The sequence below is a fragment of the Charadrius vociferus genome, unplaced genomic scaffold (genome assembly GCF_000708025.1).
Source record: "Charadrius vociferus isolate BGI_N301 unplaced genomic scaffold, ASM70802v2 scaffold259, whole genome shotgun sequence".
In the NCBI taxonomy this organism is placed as follows: Eukaryota; Metazoa; Chordata; class Aves; order Charadriiformes; family Charadriidae; genus Charadrius; species Charadrius vociferus.
Window position 1 is genome coordinate 6,156,311 of NW_009661368.1, and position 14,857 is coordinate 6,171,167.

General features: G+C 46.6%; 1 protein-coding gene across 1 annotated transcript in view; it reads right to left on the reverse strand.

The window, feature by feature from the left end:
- The window catches only part of COL20A1 (collagen, type XX, alpha 1), a 48,869-nt gene that overhangs the window by 7,497 nt on the left and 26,515 nt on the right, over positions 1-14,857 (reverse strand). Inside the window, exons 21-32 of the mRNA XM_009893575.1 lie at positions 13,377-13,415; positions 11,270-11,408; positions 9,397-9,539; positions 8,823-8,932; positions 7,905-8,063; positions 5,821-5,898; positions 5,209-5,295; positions 2,980-3,033; positions 1,939-2,034; positions 1,393-1,446; positions 988-1,041; positions 583-636 (exon numbers count right to left, since the gene is read on the reverse strand). Of these exons, the coding sequence (XP_009891877.1) occupies positions 583-636; positions 988-1,041; positions 1,393-1,446; positions 1,939-2,034; positions 2,980-3,033; positions 5,209-5,295; positions 5,821-5,898; positions 7,905-8,063; positions 8,823-8,932; positions 9,397-9,539; positions 11,270-11,408; positions 13,377-13,415 (1,067 nt within the window). The remainder of the gene's footprint in view (positions 1-582; positions 637-987; positions 1,042-1,392; positions 1,447-1,938; positions 2,035-2,979; positions 3,034-5,208; positions 5,296-5,820; positions 5,899-7,904; positions 8,064-8,822; positions 8,933-9,396; positions 9,540-11,269; positions 11,409-13,376; positions 13,416-14,857) is intronic.

Genomic DNA, 14,857 nt, shown 5'->3' on the forward strand with positions numbered 1-14,857 from the left:
GCAACTATCAGGCCCACCACCCATCATCTAAACCCAAATTTGGTTCTGTTTCCCATGTAAAGCGAAGCGCACCTGTTTCACAAAACTTGAAAGGGTTATGGTACCTTCAAATTAGCAGATGGATGTAAATGAACAGATCTTCTTAAGGTTCTGCTACCCTGGGCACAACAGAGTGTAGATACACCTATCTACATACAGCCCTGGTGGCAGATAATGGAAATGGGGGTGGGAGGGAATCCTTTCACACCTGCCTGCATCCTCCAGCTCCTGCTGATTTCAGTCTAACGAACCCATATACCTCAAACTCAACCAACAGCTGAAAAACAGTAGCACCAGGAAAGCAAAAATGGCAAAAGCATCTCCTTGCTGGGTGAAAGTTTCTCCAGAACTTGCCAGAAGAAGCCAAGGGTTTTTCTTCTTATGCTGATAGTGGCGGGGAAAGTGGACATCGGCACGATGTGCCAGGTATTGCCCGAGGAGGGGTTTTGCACTGGCACCTCTGGGTGACAGACACTCAGCAGAAACCCCCAGCCCCTGCTGGTGCAGAGATTTCGATATGCATCACTCATAGGGAGTACTCACCCTTGGTCCAGGAGGTCCTGGAGGCCCAGCTGTGCCTTCTAGTCCCCTCACCCCCTGCAAAGCCAAATCCAGTCATTTATTAATGAGAGGATTCAAAGAGACTTAGTAAGCAGTGAGGTGGTTTTCCCATGTGCTGCTTTTAACAGGAGCTTGCTAGGAATGGGCAAAAAATGCATCTGCCATGCAGGCAAGAAGGGTGACACCTGGTTAAATTTCGCCAAACCTAAGATGACCCCTTTTTTTTTTGTTTTGTTTTTTTTCCCCCAATCCCTTTGGCTTTGTGAAAAGACTTTTCACTTATGTACTGAGTGCATTAGGAGAGCTGGATGTTTTGGATCTCTGCTGGTACGCTCAAGCAGGATTTTAGGCACCCGTGCACAGAAACTCAGAGGTGAGGTATTTTACCTTTGCACCTTGAAGACCATCCCTGCCTGGTGCTGCCTGCACACCAGGAATGCCCTGTAAATCAGAATTGCTGGGTAAAGTCGGCATCTGATTATCATTGCCTAATTCATCTTGCAACAGGGGACATAAGAAAAAGATGGAAGAAGAAACAGAGTTATTCATTAAACGGACCAATCACTGTTATCCCACCTTTAATTCCATTATATCTAGCTTCCAGATAGGTCTTTCTTTCTGACACCAACTGACTCAGTTTCCCTTGGAAAAGTGATGACACTCCAAAATTAAAGACATTTTCCAAGCAGACAACAGTAACAACTCTACAGCTTTCCAATCCTGCTTAAAGTAGTTACTGAGGAAAACGGGCAAATCTTTGAGACAATTAGAAGGAACGGTTTCTACCATTACCTGCATGCCAGGACTTCCAGTGTCTCCTTTCTCTCCTTTAATTCCTGGTGGTCCCTTGAGTTAAAACAGAAGGACACAGTTACGCACACTGCAGCATCCTCTGAGGCAAACAGCATCCTGCTGCTCCACATCCGTGTCCCAGGTTGCTCCTGCTCTCTACGGTGCTACAGGCTACTTTACAGCCACAGCATGTCCATGGGGATTCTGTCATCCCAGACACGCACACAGCAGCCCCCACCTCTCCTCCTTGCCAAGCAATGCTGATCATTGCAAAGGAAAACGCCTGAATACTCCACTGGGCTCTTCTCATTAAAGGCACATTAGGGAGAGTCTGGACAAAAGCAGTCTTTTGCCAGGATGACTAAGTGCAGGGCCTCGTCAGCATGAAAAAATATTCCTGTCTCTAGTGCAGCTGACCAGCTGTTAGTAAGGATGATGTAAACACATAGATCACATTTTGGGGGCTTTATTGAGACACCCATTTCTCAAACATGTTCTAAATGCAAAAAGCAAGTGACAAAAAAGGCCATTGAAGAGACCACATACCACAGGACCCTGAACCGTGATTCCTTGGGAACCTGGAGAGCCTTGCTGGCCACTAGGACCCTCTGGCCCTACTTGTCCAGGGGGGCCTGGTTCACCCTAAAACCAAAGACAAGAAATCAAACACAAGGAAAGAAAGCAATTAGCGCCTGCTGTCCATGTGGCTGCACTGCATGAACTGGGTCAGCGTGAACCGTCTACAGGAATCAAGATGAAGTCAGGACAGTGAGGGGATCTCCAGTAACCTCAGCTGCCTTTGCCTTTTAGGTCCAAGGTTTCGGGGCATCTTTCATGGAAAGCACGATTCACCTTCCCAAGCAGCGGGTTACTCCTGTAACTCAAGGTGGCCAGAGAGCAAAGGGAAATGTTCCTTGACCCATGTCGGAGATCTGCATCGATTCTTATTCCTTCCCCAAGATCTTCCCCCTGTAACCATGCTGCTTTCCCAGGCGTTATCCCAAAGAAGGGGACCAATGGGCTGGTCTGGGTCTGCCCTGTGTTGATCGGTGGAGGGGTGAACACTTGCACCAGGGCTTGCTCCAGTCCTCAGGGTTTGGGGATTCAGATCCATCCATTCCCTAGGCTCACCTTGGGGCTGCTGCTGAAGGCTTTGTGTGGGTCTTGCTCTGCTTCGCTCCTCACGCTGCTCTTCCTCAGAGCAGTACCAATCTGTCTGGTTTGGAGTCTTGGCAGCCAGAACAAGCCCAGCACAAAGACTGACCATTTTCCAGCAAGGCTGCTTTCAGAGAACATTGCTGACCACATACATTGCATTAATTCAGTGCAATCAGGCTTATCATCTCAATTTCCAAAGCCCAACTGAGCATTTAATTAATAATAAGTGATGCCATCTTCCTCAATGTGTCAGTCCTTTAGGCTCTGGGCTCTGCTTGGTGCAGTGAGACAGTCCCCAGCCTACGGAGTCCAATGCAGACCAGGAATGAACACATCCAGCTGCACTGAGGACTCCGCACTCCTGCATCGTGCCTCCGACACAGCCTGAAGCAAACAAAGCCGGTGGTAGTGCTGCGTATCAAGACTCACCTTGGGTCCTGGTTCCCCCTGCTCTCCTTGCGGTCCTCTCCTCCCAGGGCTGCCCTGCCAGTAGGACACAAAAGTACTGTTATGAATATCATAATCTTCCTTGCAGTGTTACCAGGAGCCTAGGGGACAGAAGTTGGTGCCCTTTGCTGTGCACAGTGAAAGATGTTTCCTGCCCCAGAGAGCCCACAGCAAATGGAGAGAAGAGGAAAACGAATCAAGTCATCCAGCAAATATGGAAGAGGGGAGAAGAGAGGAATGGCACAGCCCCTCCGTTGCAGGCGATGGGTGCACTCACCGCCAGCAGGGAGAGATGAACTTCCAACCTGTTCCACCTCCTCCCTCCAGCTCCCCCAGCACCATGCTGAGACAACGTCACATATGAACACGGGAACACACTTGAGAAGAAAAGGAAGAGGTGCTCACATCTACAACCCTTTGGGACTATGTTGGTTTTTATATCACCCCAAGAGAACAGACACACGCTGAGATTGGGGAGAGCCACCAGCACTGGGGAGACCTTGCTTAGCTCTGCATCTTCATAACTGCTGGATGGAGAGATAAAACCAATCTCCTGGCACGAACCAATATCATGTGAACATTTGACAGCCTAATCTGAAAGTTTCTATTCTTGAATCTAAAAAAACCCAATAGACTTCAGTTAAGAAGGACGGGCAGGGAGCTTTGGGAAAGGTGCTTTCAGAAGTGCCCAGAAGCTCATTTCAGAAGTCAGCTGGACCTGCCCAAAAACACTCATTAAGGACAGCGATAAACACAAGGTGGGACACAGTCTTGTGAACTGGAGTTTTAAAAATAGCAATGAGTGCTCTTGTAACTGCAGCAAATTACCAAGGGTTTAGTGGTGTGAGGATAAGGTTATGTGTCAAAACCGTATTTTCTCTAATGCTTAAAAGAGTCCTGCTCTTTAAAGAGTTGTACTGCGGAGATGTTTAAACCACAGGGCAATGCAAGCTGGTAATTATGCACTTAGGATATTGAAGCAAACTCTGATAGTGGAGTGCGCTATGTAATTAAACTTCCACCGGAATGAGCACGTAATTACTCTGCAACGAGACACTCTTCCTTGCAAAGTGTGGAACTGAATTCACAGTTAAACCACAGTAACGCAAGGGGTGATCTGAAACCTTTTCACTTGAGCAAGGAGGCCAATGTTTTTTTAATGGTTATTTTCCTGGAGTAAAGCACCCGGAGTAGTTGAAATGGGGTGCTCTGGACTCGCTGTCATGTTTCGGATGCCTTGTGCAAACAAAATGTTTTTCCCCAAATTCCCAAAATGCAAAGGTTTTGCTAGCTGCTTCCCAGTGTTTAACTGGAATATTCCCTCCTGCAATTTAAGTCCATGCTGACTCTCCTGCGTCCATAATGGACAGGGCAAGATATTGCATTTGCCCTTTATCCCTGAGCATGTTACACACGTAATGACTGTTATAATTTCCCTCCCATTTCCTTCAGGGTTTTCTTGCAGGTCACATTCACTGTAAAGAGAGAGCTTTGGGGACAGTCAGAATTGCAGTCTCCCCCTTCTCCTTACACTGCCCACCCACACAGACAGTTATACGCCTCCCACTTAACACAGAAACCAGATACGAAGGTTTTGTGGTGGGTTTTTTTCATTTACAAAGAGTTTCAGAGCCTCTGATCCATGAAATCTCTGCAGGCACCAAGGGTGACCCGTCCTCCTCTCCTAAGAGGATTAACATGGCACCAGGAACCGCTCAGCCTGTTCCCAACTGCAGCTGTTGCGTTGCCAACTCACCATCTCCCCATTTCATCAACATCCGAAACCTCAAGGATACCTCTCAGCCTTGCCCTGGCACAAGGAGGACATCAAAGCTCCCTGAGATAGGATGAACGGAAACAGACTCAAGTTGTGCCAGGGGAGGTTTAGGATGGATATTAGGAAAAATTTCTTCACCAAAAGGGTTATCAAACACTGGAACAGGCTGTCCAGGGACATGGTGGAGTCGCCATCCCTGGAGACATTCAAAAGACGGGTAGACGTGGTGCTGCGGGACATGGCTTAGTGGTGGACTTGGCAGTGTTAGGTTAATGGTTGGACTCAACGATCTTCAAGGTCCCTTCCAACCTAGACGATTCTATGATTCTAAAACCTCGTGGAGCCCCAGCAGCGTTATCCTCGTGCCTGGCATGCCCAAACCACATGAAGCAACACCAGTGCATGCAATGTACTGTGTGGAAGGGTGAACTTACAGGAGGCCCTGGAGGTCCTGGCAAGCCCGGGCGGCCAGAAGTACAAGAGCAGGCAGGAGCTAAGGAAGGGCAGGTCTCTTCGTCCCTCTGAAATGAAAGCAATCCAAAGTGGCATGAGCAGCTGTGTAGGATGGATCCCAGGTAACATTCTTTATTTTTCTATCAAATAACAAGTTTAGACAAAAAATATGAACCAGCCCTGCCTGAAATTTGCGTAACATGCTGGAAGATAATTTTCTCCTTGCCAAGCATTTTTACACCCGACAAAGCAACTTTCTGCATTGAAAAGAAAACTTGAAAGGAAAAGTTGTGACTCAGGGCTGAGGTGGCAGCAAAGCCGTAGGACTGTCAGGGCTGCTGTCACAGATGAGTTCATGACAGGAGGGATATGCGCTGCACCGGGATTTGGAGATCTCTTTCCTTTTGAGGCAAACACTATTTTGTTCACTTCACTAACAAACACATAGATATTATTCCCAAAAGAAAAGGAAAAAAAAAGTGGTTTCCCTCTTGAGTCTATCAAAACTATTTGTGGTGACATTTCAGTGCCATGGACTTGTTCCATCACCCCCAGCTTCACGTCAATTAGCAGACTGGTCCCTCTTGTCTTACCAGTGCAGGGAGATCACAGCATCTGTCTTCCTCTGCCCCTACGCTGCTGCACACGATCTGCAAAGACTGCAGCTGGAACTGTGGAAAAAGAGGGTTTGACAAGAAAGTAGCATTAGCACACGCAGTTCATCACCAAATCTCATGACATTCAAGTGCTAAAAATAATCTTCAGTAATGATTTGACAGGAGTCCTCCATGTGGTCCCAAATATAACTGTCCCCAAAAAAGCCACAACATGAAGAGTACCCCTGGCCGCTGAGGGTTTTACAAGCCCTCAGGTCTCTGCGTCTTGCCAAGTACGTCAACAGGCAGCTTCACACCAGCAAAAGCCAAGCGTCCAATTTACTCACAGTCCTGCAACAGTGGGCAGGATCTCAAGTAATTGGGCTTCAGCATCACCAAAATGCGAAAGCAAACTTTGCTTTGCTCCCCTTAGGGGCATGGAGATAAGAGTAAAAGTGGCAGCAGCGTTTCCCAGGACAGATGTGGTCCCCTCCCAAGAACCCCCAACCTGTCTCTCACACCACACCCTTCACAACTGCCACATCTTCCCGTTCCGATGAACAAAGGAGCACACGCTGCAGAAAGCCAAACCAAAATAATGAGGCAGAGATATTTTTGCTTTCCTTGACACCATTTCTCGTCTCTTTTTTTTTCTTCCACTCCACGCATTTAACAACGAGCGCGCTGCACAGCCCAGGGAGTGTGACATGCAGCATACAGATATAGATGAGCCCCGTAGATCAAGCAGCATTTGAAGTTATCTTAAATTAAATAAGGTTCCACAATAACCAGTAATGAGACACTCTGTCTTCTCAAGGGCAGCAGAGCCGTGGAAGACATGAAGCTTTGCTGGGCTTGAAAGGCAGTGGGAGTAGGGACAGCAGGAAGCTGTTCGGTACTCAGCTGTATCTGGCTGGCAGGGAGAATTTGGGAGGAACAAGAAAAGCACAGACCCCTGCCTTGTTGGCCACAGGCTTGCGATCAAATTGCCACAGAACATATTTAGGAAATAAGTAAATACTGCTTGAATAGCACTGTCCCCTGGTTTGATACCTTACAGGCAATTCCGATGTCTGCTTTTTCCTGGTATATCCCAGACCTTTGCTTCCCTCTTTGCAGTTGGGGAGGCTTATGGGACAAACTGTTTTTACTGCACCGATTTGGGGCAAAGGAAGTTATAAATCAACTGTTTTCCCCTGGACTGCTATATCTAAAAGCAGAGCCGAGGAGTAAAATCTTCACGTAAGTCGTGAATGATTTTCTACAGTCCCACTAACACGTCGGGAGGGATGAACTCGCCCCTTATTCTGCACATATTTAACACTCCTGTTTTGTGGAGTAAGTCTGGCAACAGACTGCCAGGTGATGGCATACACGGGTGGTTTTGCCCTGCGGATGGTGCATGGGGCTGTCACAGGACATGACACCGAGTTCGCACTTGTCCTTATTCTTTCCTCTTGCAGGGAGCAGGCTCTCCGCAGCGCTGTGCGATGCAGTAAGGACGTACCCGCAGGGCTGGCACCGAGTGTTTGGGTTGGCTATTTTTTTTCAAGTAGCAGCTGGCAAAGAGCCTCTATACTGAAGACTCTTTTCCTCTCGTTTGCGTGCAGATAGGTGAGCCCAAACGTGCTGGAGACCGAGGTGCAGCGAACCTTGTTTCCTTCAGCCACCAGCATTGCCTGATATCCCGCAGTGGGGGCTGATGCGCTCAATCTTCCCTGGCAGACATAATTCCCAACCCCCCCCCATCTGCTTCAGCATCTTAGCGCGGGATCTGTGCTTTCCCAGTCCCCAGAGGACGCAGCCAGCTGAAGGCACCTCCGGGACAGGCTCACGCTGCCGCCTCTGATCACAGACCTCAAGCAGAGGTGGGAGGCGAGGGGGCGAAACACCGTGCTCGGAAAGCTCATTAAAATCGCAGAGATCAGCGGGATCAGGACACGGTCGTGCGTCACAGCAGCGTTTGGAGGCACTGGGAGCGAGAATGATGCGAGATGGCACTCCTCTCCATCTGCCCACCCCAGCCAGCTCCAAACTGAAGCCTCCCCGCTCTCCAACGGCACGCGCCACTGGGGACTCACCGGGGCAGACCCGCTCCTGGGTCCTCTGGTCCTTGTCACTTTTCCCAGCATGATGAAGCCGGCGGTGGAGATGCTGCCAACCGTGTTGATGGGTTTCTCTGCTATTTTCTTACAGTCCAGATAGAGCGTGATCTTGAAGTGGCTCACGGCCACGCGCACCTGGGCAGCAGACGGAAAGAGGCGGGTTGGAGCCCCAGGACGGGATGGGGGGGTCTTTTAAAGACAGTAATGCCTTCTGCCCTATTCCCAGACTGCTGCTGTTACTAGCGGTGCGGTTTTAATGAGCGAGTGGCTCAAGGGGGCTCGGGAATAAGTTGCTGTGTCTGCTGTGCAACACTGCACTTTTCCCCGACGTTGCCCTCACCTCTCCTTGGGAGAAGCCTTTCTGGAGTTGTAGTATTAAATAATTCAGTTTTCAGAACTAGCTGAATAATGAAGCTGCCTACAGATACTGATAGAAAGTGCTCGCTGCTCATTTGGGCGGCATACCTTTGCTCTGAGGACATAGATGGCCAAAACCACTCTGCTACAAGTGATATGGTGGCTTTCTCATAAGGCTGGATTTGTTTTTCCCTTCCTTTCAGCACTAAATGGTCACCAAAATCCCAAAATTAAAAAAAATATTTGATTTTTCAATTTTTCCTGATTGTTAAGACCTAAAACCCCCTCAGCTTTAAAGTTTCTAGGGGGAAAGGAAAAAAATCAGTAAGTGGAAATCATATTTTGAACATGGGAAAAACCTTAATTCTTCACAACCATAAACTTCAACATATCAAATAAGTTTGCCAGTTCCCTAGCAATCTGGATGCAAAGCAGTTGTACAATCACTCCTCACTTTGAACAATACACGTTGATGGCATTATACTCTCAGACTGCAGTGAGACCATGAGCCACATTGCTCCCTCTCGTGATAAGAACCTTATGAAAGCTCCCATAGAATATCTTCTTCACTTCCTGCTGGTCAAAGGAGACTTCCTGTAAATCAGCCTTGTAGTCGTGATTGAAATAGGTCAAGGATTTCTTACTGGCTACAGGGAAAATAGGACAAATAACAGCTTAGAATTAAAAGAGAAATTGATTTCACCCACATACTGAACAATAGTAAATAAATAGTCCTAAATATGGTGAAAGACTTTGTATGTTATCATGAAATACATCTGAGCAGTGGAAAAGGAAATATCTAAAAATAAAGAATATGATACAAGTAGGAAGCATGATACAAAATGGAAGCATGACTTTTAATTGCGCGAAAGGAAATATGTAAAAATAAAGAATATGATACAAGTAGAATAAAAATGGAAGCATGACTTTTAATTGCGCTAGGAAGCATTTAAAATGCAAAGTTGGCCACAACAACAAAGCTTCCCAAAAACTGTCACTGTATAACAAGAACATTAAAACATTAAAAATTTCTGAGTACTAAAATGAGTTCTGCTGCTCACCGAAATGTATGCAAATACCTGAATTTAATGTATTTAATAAGGAACCTTACGGTCAAGGTTAACACCAAGGAGGGGCTGGAAGTCCTCGTCTGTTATTTGCCACACGGCGAAGGGCTCCTTGGGCGTCTCGGGCAGCAGGCGCAGGAGGATGCTGATGGTGTGCTCCGGTGGGATGGCAAAGAGGTGGACATCTCTGGAACGAGACAAACCGAGCCTCTGTTGGTGTCTTAAAACAGCAAGACCCAGCAGGCAACATCCTACAGACAGGGCTCCCCCATCGTCTTTCTTGGGCAGGGTGTCCTGGAAAAGCTTCACCCCAGGGAGCTGAACATGATACACCAGGAGAGAGCCTGACCCCTGTTTTGTGTATCACTCTCAGGCTGTTGAAGCCTGTGCTGAGTGATGCACTCCCGAGGGCCTTCCCCTCGTGCCAGGGGGAGCAGTCGGTGTCAGTCCATCAGGGCAAGAGATGCCTTGGGGAATGCCAAGACATAGCCAGTGCAGCCTTAATGCTTTTCAAAACAGAGCCCAGCTGTAGCTGACAAAACAACCCTGCCAGGCTCCAAAACACTCCCCCAAGTCTCCTCTTCAAGAAGGAGGAACGGTCATCATGTAGCGCGGGATAAAAGTTTAAGCCTTGGCAGAAATTAGTGTAAGTGTCCTTCAGGGATTAGCACAGAGCCCACAGAAATGCCCCCTCCGGGTCCCCGGGTCCCAGCTGCAAAATTTGGGCTCAGAGCTGGCACCCGTGGCCACGCAGCGATGCCCATCAGGGATGGCACCACCCACTCCCTCTGCAGCCGCTGCCAAACCCGTCAGGGCACGCCGGGCAGCAGCAGCAGCGAGAGGACAGAAGGCAACGAGAAAGGTGAAATTGGTTATGCCTGAAATACATCTGTAATCTGAAACAGGACACATTTGCATGGGCGTATACACAACTCATCAAGCATCTTTTCAGGAGTGATTCATAAGTAATGTCAAGTTCTTATTTGTCTCTCTGTTTCTGAAGGAGTAATGTCCTTGAAAGGCATATGGCCCAGCTGAACAAAGGGATTTGCCCATAATTTTCTGAGTATTTAAACCAAAGGGTTCTCTGAATCTCCCCCACTCTGTTTACTCTAAGAAGCTTTGCTTCTTTAACTAAGATTAAACTGAGGCAGTGCCTCAGTAATTAGGTTTTAAACAAAGTAGCGCCGAATGTCAGAAGTCAGATCATTCCTGATTTATAATCATAAAAAATGAGTGAGGTCATGGGAGCTGCCTGGCCTACTTGGGACCCTGTGGAGAAGCCTCACACGCAATGAAACAGGGTCAGGTCACAACCCAGAGCCAGTGGTTATTCCCTCTCATCAATAAGGGCCAAGCTGCAGACAGCAGCTATGAGACAAACATTTTCTAGAGCAAAGATCTGTCTCCAACCCAGAGATGCTGGGAGAAGGGATTGAAGATGGAAATGTGACCTCAAGCTACCATCGCCGAAGTGTACGTGGTTGTGGACAGAATGCCTAAAGAATGGTGCAGTGTCCATACATAACATGATCCTTACGTCCATCATAGCAACTAACGCTGCTGGAAAAAGCATTTTTGTAAAAAGGATAAACCTCACTGGGAAAATGTTTGGCAGCACAAAAAATATAATGCATACCCCTATTGTGTCCCTTTCACTTCTGCGTGACATATTCTGTAATCATCTTGAGGAAAGTCAGAGGTTACTTTCTCCATACATTAAGGAAAAACACTCTGGCATTCTTTTCAGTCTACCTATGCTTTGATTTAGCTCATCATCTCTATCATTTCATTTTGAAGTTGCCGGGGGGGCCGCATCATTCATGCACAAACCAGTGATCTGCCTTTGCTGTGAGCATAGCTACTGTGTATGCACGAGACTGACGAGGATGACGCCGGTCACGGCTCCGCTCCCACCTGGTCCTCTGGGTGAGCTGAGTGTCTCTGAACAGGGTGAAGGTACGGGAACCGCTGAATACGAATGGTTCCATAGCTACACCTTTAATGGAGGCGTATTCCTTCTCTACCAAGCCAAAAGCTTCCATCATATCAAATCCTGGAACAGAGAAAGAAAAACAGAAAAATAAGTGGTTAGAAGAGAGCGTACAAAAGTGTGATTGCAGAGCAGGTAGAATTAGTGTCTCACTGGCATGGAGAAGGCAATAGAAGAAAGTGCCATAGCAACACGGACATCAGCAAGTTTGTGCAAACTCACTAGAAACGTGGAGTGTTCTCCACAAGTGGCAGCCAAGGAAAATAGTTTGTGTCTGTACCCTTTGCACACATTTGCTGTAATCTTCTCCTCTTGGAGAAGAGCAGACTACAGATGGAGACTTTCACAATTGTGTTTTCAAATCTCCAGAATGAAAAACAAATGAGAAAGAAGTTACTCCAACAATTTCTCCTTCTCAACTAGATGCAAAAAATTATCTTCAAAAGACATGGAATCAGTCCAGTAGTTGCTAGCAGGGTAAGAGAATTATTTCTGCTCTGAAATGCCTTATATGTAAAAGTCAGAAAAATTAGGAAAGGACTTTAAATTATGAGCATTCCATTTCTCTCTGTTTTCATGAGACACCCAGGGGTGACCTGTCTCATGCGGTCTACAGATTCTCCCCTGACATCTGCGACATCGCCTCCCTGGCTCGTGCAGCTTCATCTCACTCTCCCAGCTCATCATTAAAGCTCCCAGACATTTTCTCATTTCAGTTTTCTGTTCAGTAAGACAAGATCTTGCAATTGGGATTCTTTTTTTAGTTTATCTGAGTTTGCAGCAGGCTGGGATGAAGGAGATAGCTTGTTCTCTAGCAAATGGAAAGGCTACAACTTCATTACCACACGTCCTTTCAGTCTGGATTCCCTCGCCCCTTCACCGTTTACAATCTTCCGCAGTTTCTTGGCTTGAGTTTTTAATTATGCCTGGGGGTTGGTCCAGGGTGCTTTATAATTTTTTTTTTCTTTTTCGTTTTCCAGCAGTTCTAGGGAGTTTGCCAAAGGAAATGACCTACTTGAGAGCCGTTTATCTCTGATATGGAGCTTCTGGCACTGGAACTTCCTTTAAAACATGCAGGAAATATTCTAGTGTAAAGGCTGAAAATAAAGCTTGAGTCACAATTATGAACATATTGTAATCTGCTCATATTATTGTCACATTCTGAATCTGCCATGTAATGCTTTCAGCGAGCTGCTAAGGAAATGGCCACTCCTGCCACCTCTGTCAAGGAAGAGAAGAAGAGGCCAACATTTGTTGTGGCTCTACGATGTGATTTCTTTGGCCTCTGCATCCATAGACAGAGCAACAGCGCCGAGAGCATCCCGGGCAGGGATGTACATCCCCGTGAGCTGCGAGGGTCAGGGATGGGAGCGGAGCAGAGATGAAGTGACTCACCCACGGAGTAACAGCAGAGCTAAGAACTGAAGTCAGTTTCTCAGTCTCACCCATATCACAAAGCCCTCTGGGAAGGAGGTGATATCACTTAGAAAACAATTAGTTCTGCTTATAAAATAACAAATACATTCAGCAACTCCAACAGCATGAATGGGGTGCCGGCACGGACAGGAGAAATGGGAACTTGCTACCCTAGCGAAGTCCATAGAGCCTGGCTGCAGAGAGCTCTTTGGGTATCCATCCCTCCTCTAGAGGATGCCAAAGTGATCTCGGTGACACACTGAGAGTTTTTCTTAAGGAGCCTATATGAGTTAGGAACTGAAATCCTCTTGAAATTCAACAGCCGTTTGAAGCCTAGCTTCCTTAAGGGCAGTGAAAATCCCGGTGTTAAGCACCAACAGCCGAGAGCGGGAGCTGGAGGAACAGCAGGGGCATACCAATTCAGTGAGTGCAGAATATTCTTCTACCTCATAAAAGATATTTTTCTATTTCAGTTCTCAGACTTCTCCCCTTTCCCTCAGGGCAGGGAAACCATTTCCCCCCTGCTCAGCTCTTGCACATTTCTCAAAAGCCGAGACCAAGCAGTGTTTTCCCATTCACAGCCCGGCACCGCTGGGGCTTGATATGCTACTGTACCTCGCACAGAGCCTTCAGTGGAGCTGATGGTGGGGCAGGCTGCGGGAAGAAAATAAAAGGGAAAAACTATTAGGGAAAAAAAAAAGACAGTAGGGGATTATGACTCTATGAGTATGGAAGCAAAACGAACACAGTTCCTCCAGGCAGAGCAATGGGAAAACACAGCAAAACTTAAAATATTCTACATCAGAGCCTGGCATTTAACCTTGTTTATATATATGTAGAGAAAGAGAGAATTTATGTTTATGCAAACATAAAGGTTGTTTGGTCCTTGGCTTGCCCGTCACAAAAATGAAAATACTGTCTTTCATCATCACACATCTTCATGATTGCTTTCTCTTGACTGGCTCACCTGGCACCTTACAATACGAAATACAAGGGAGCATCATGTTCTGCAAGTTTCTTTTTAAAAACAGACATCAAAACACTATTTTTTTTAAACTGTGCTTTTACTGCAACGTGCACCTTAACGGTGTTGTAAAATACCAAAAGATATCTGCAGTACCAAATTTTGTACCTGAAACTCAAAATACACAGAGCAAAAATATATATCTCGAAGCGAGATTTTGGCTTTTGAACTCTTTAGGGAAACACAGAGTTTTCATGAAGTTTTGCAATTTGCCTTTCAGAAATTACCTTGATGAATCCTCTAATATGCCACAGGACAGAAGGCAAAACCAGAGGAGAAAAGGCTGGAACACGAAGCTGGAACGTGAGGCACCATGGTTGTGAGCACTCTCCATTTAAAAGCCTCAGGTAAGGGGGTGTTTTAGAAAACAGCACATGAATGCTACTTTCAATTATCTGCTGCCATGTAAATCCCAGGCCATGGATGCCAGATGGAGCTGGGACAAAGGGAATGCTTGACGCAAAATGAGAAATGTCCCTGAAAATCAAGGACACTTGACAAGATGGGCTATTTCATAAATGGTTTTCTAGGTCATCAGTATAATAGAATCTAGCAGATCATTATATTGAGGCTTCGTTATAGCCTTGCTATTCTTGCATCAATGCCATTTCATACCTCATCAGAAAAGTAGGGCTTCCGATTTTCCATACCCGACTTTTGTCAAATGTGTAAAAAATTTAAAGGGGGTGACTTACCCTCCCCAAGGCACTTGAGATTCCTAAGTCTATAGGAGTTTCAATGCCATTCTTCATGATCAAGACACACATGAAAGGAAGGGCACCCAAACCTGTGACCTTGATGGCCATGGGACCGCTAAAGCCAGGAGTTAAAACACAAAGACTTGCCTGTTGCCATGACCTCCATTATTCAATCTAATGCATAGTTTTACACATACGTACCATAATTCCTGTAGCATTGTGTATAAAACTAATGAAGGGATCTATGGAAATCAGTTAAGAAACCATTACTGAAACTTGAGCCTTAAAACCATCTCTCTGAGCTTGACCAGCCCCTGGCTGTGCAGTGATGTCCTGCATTCAGGATGATCTGACTTATGCTTACAAGCTATACA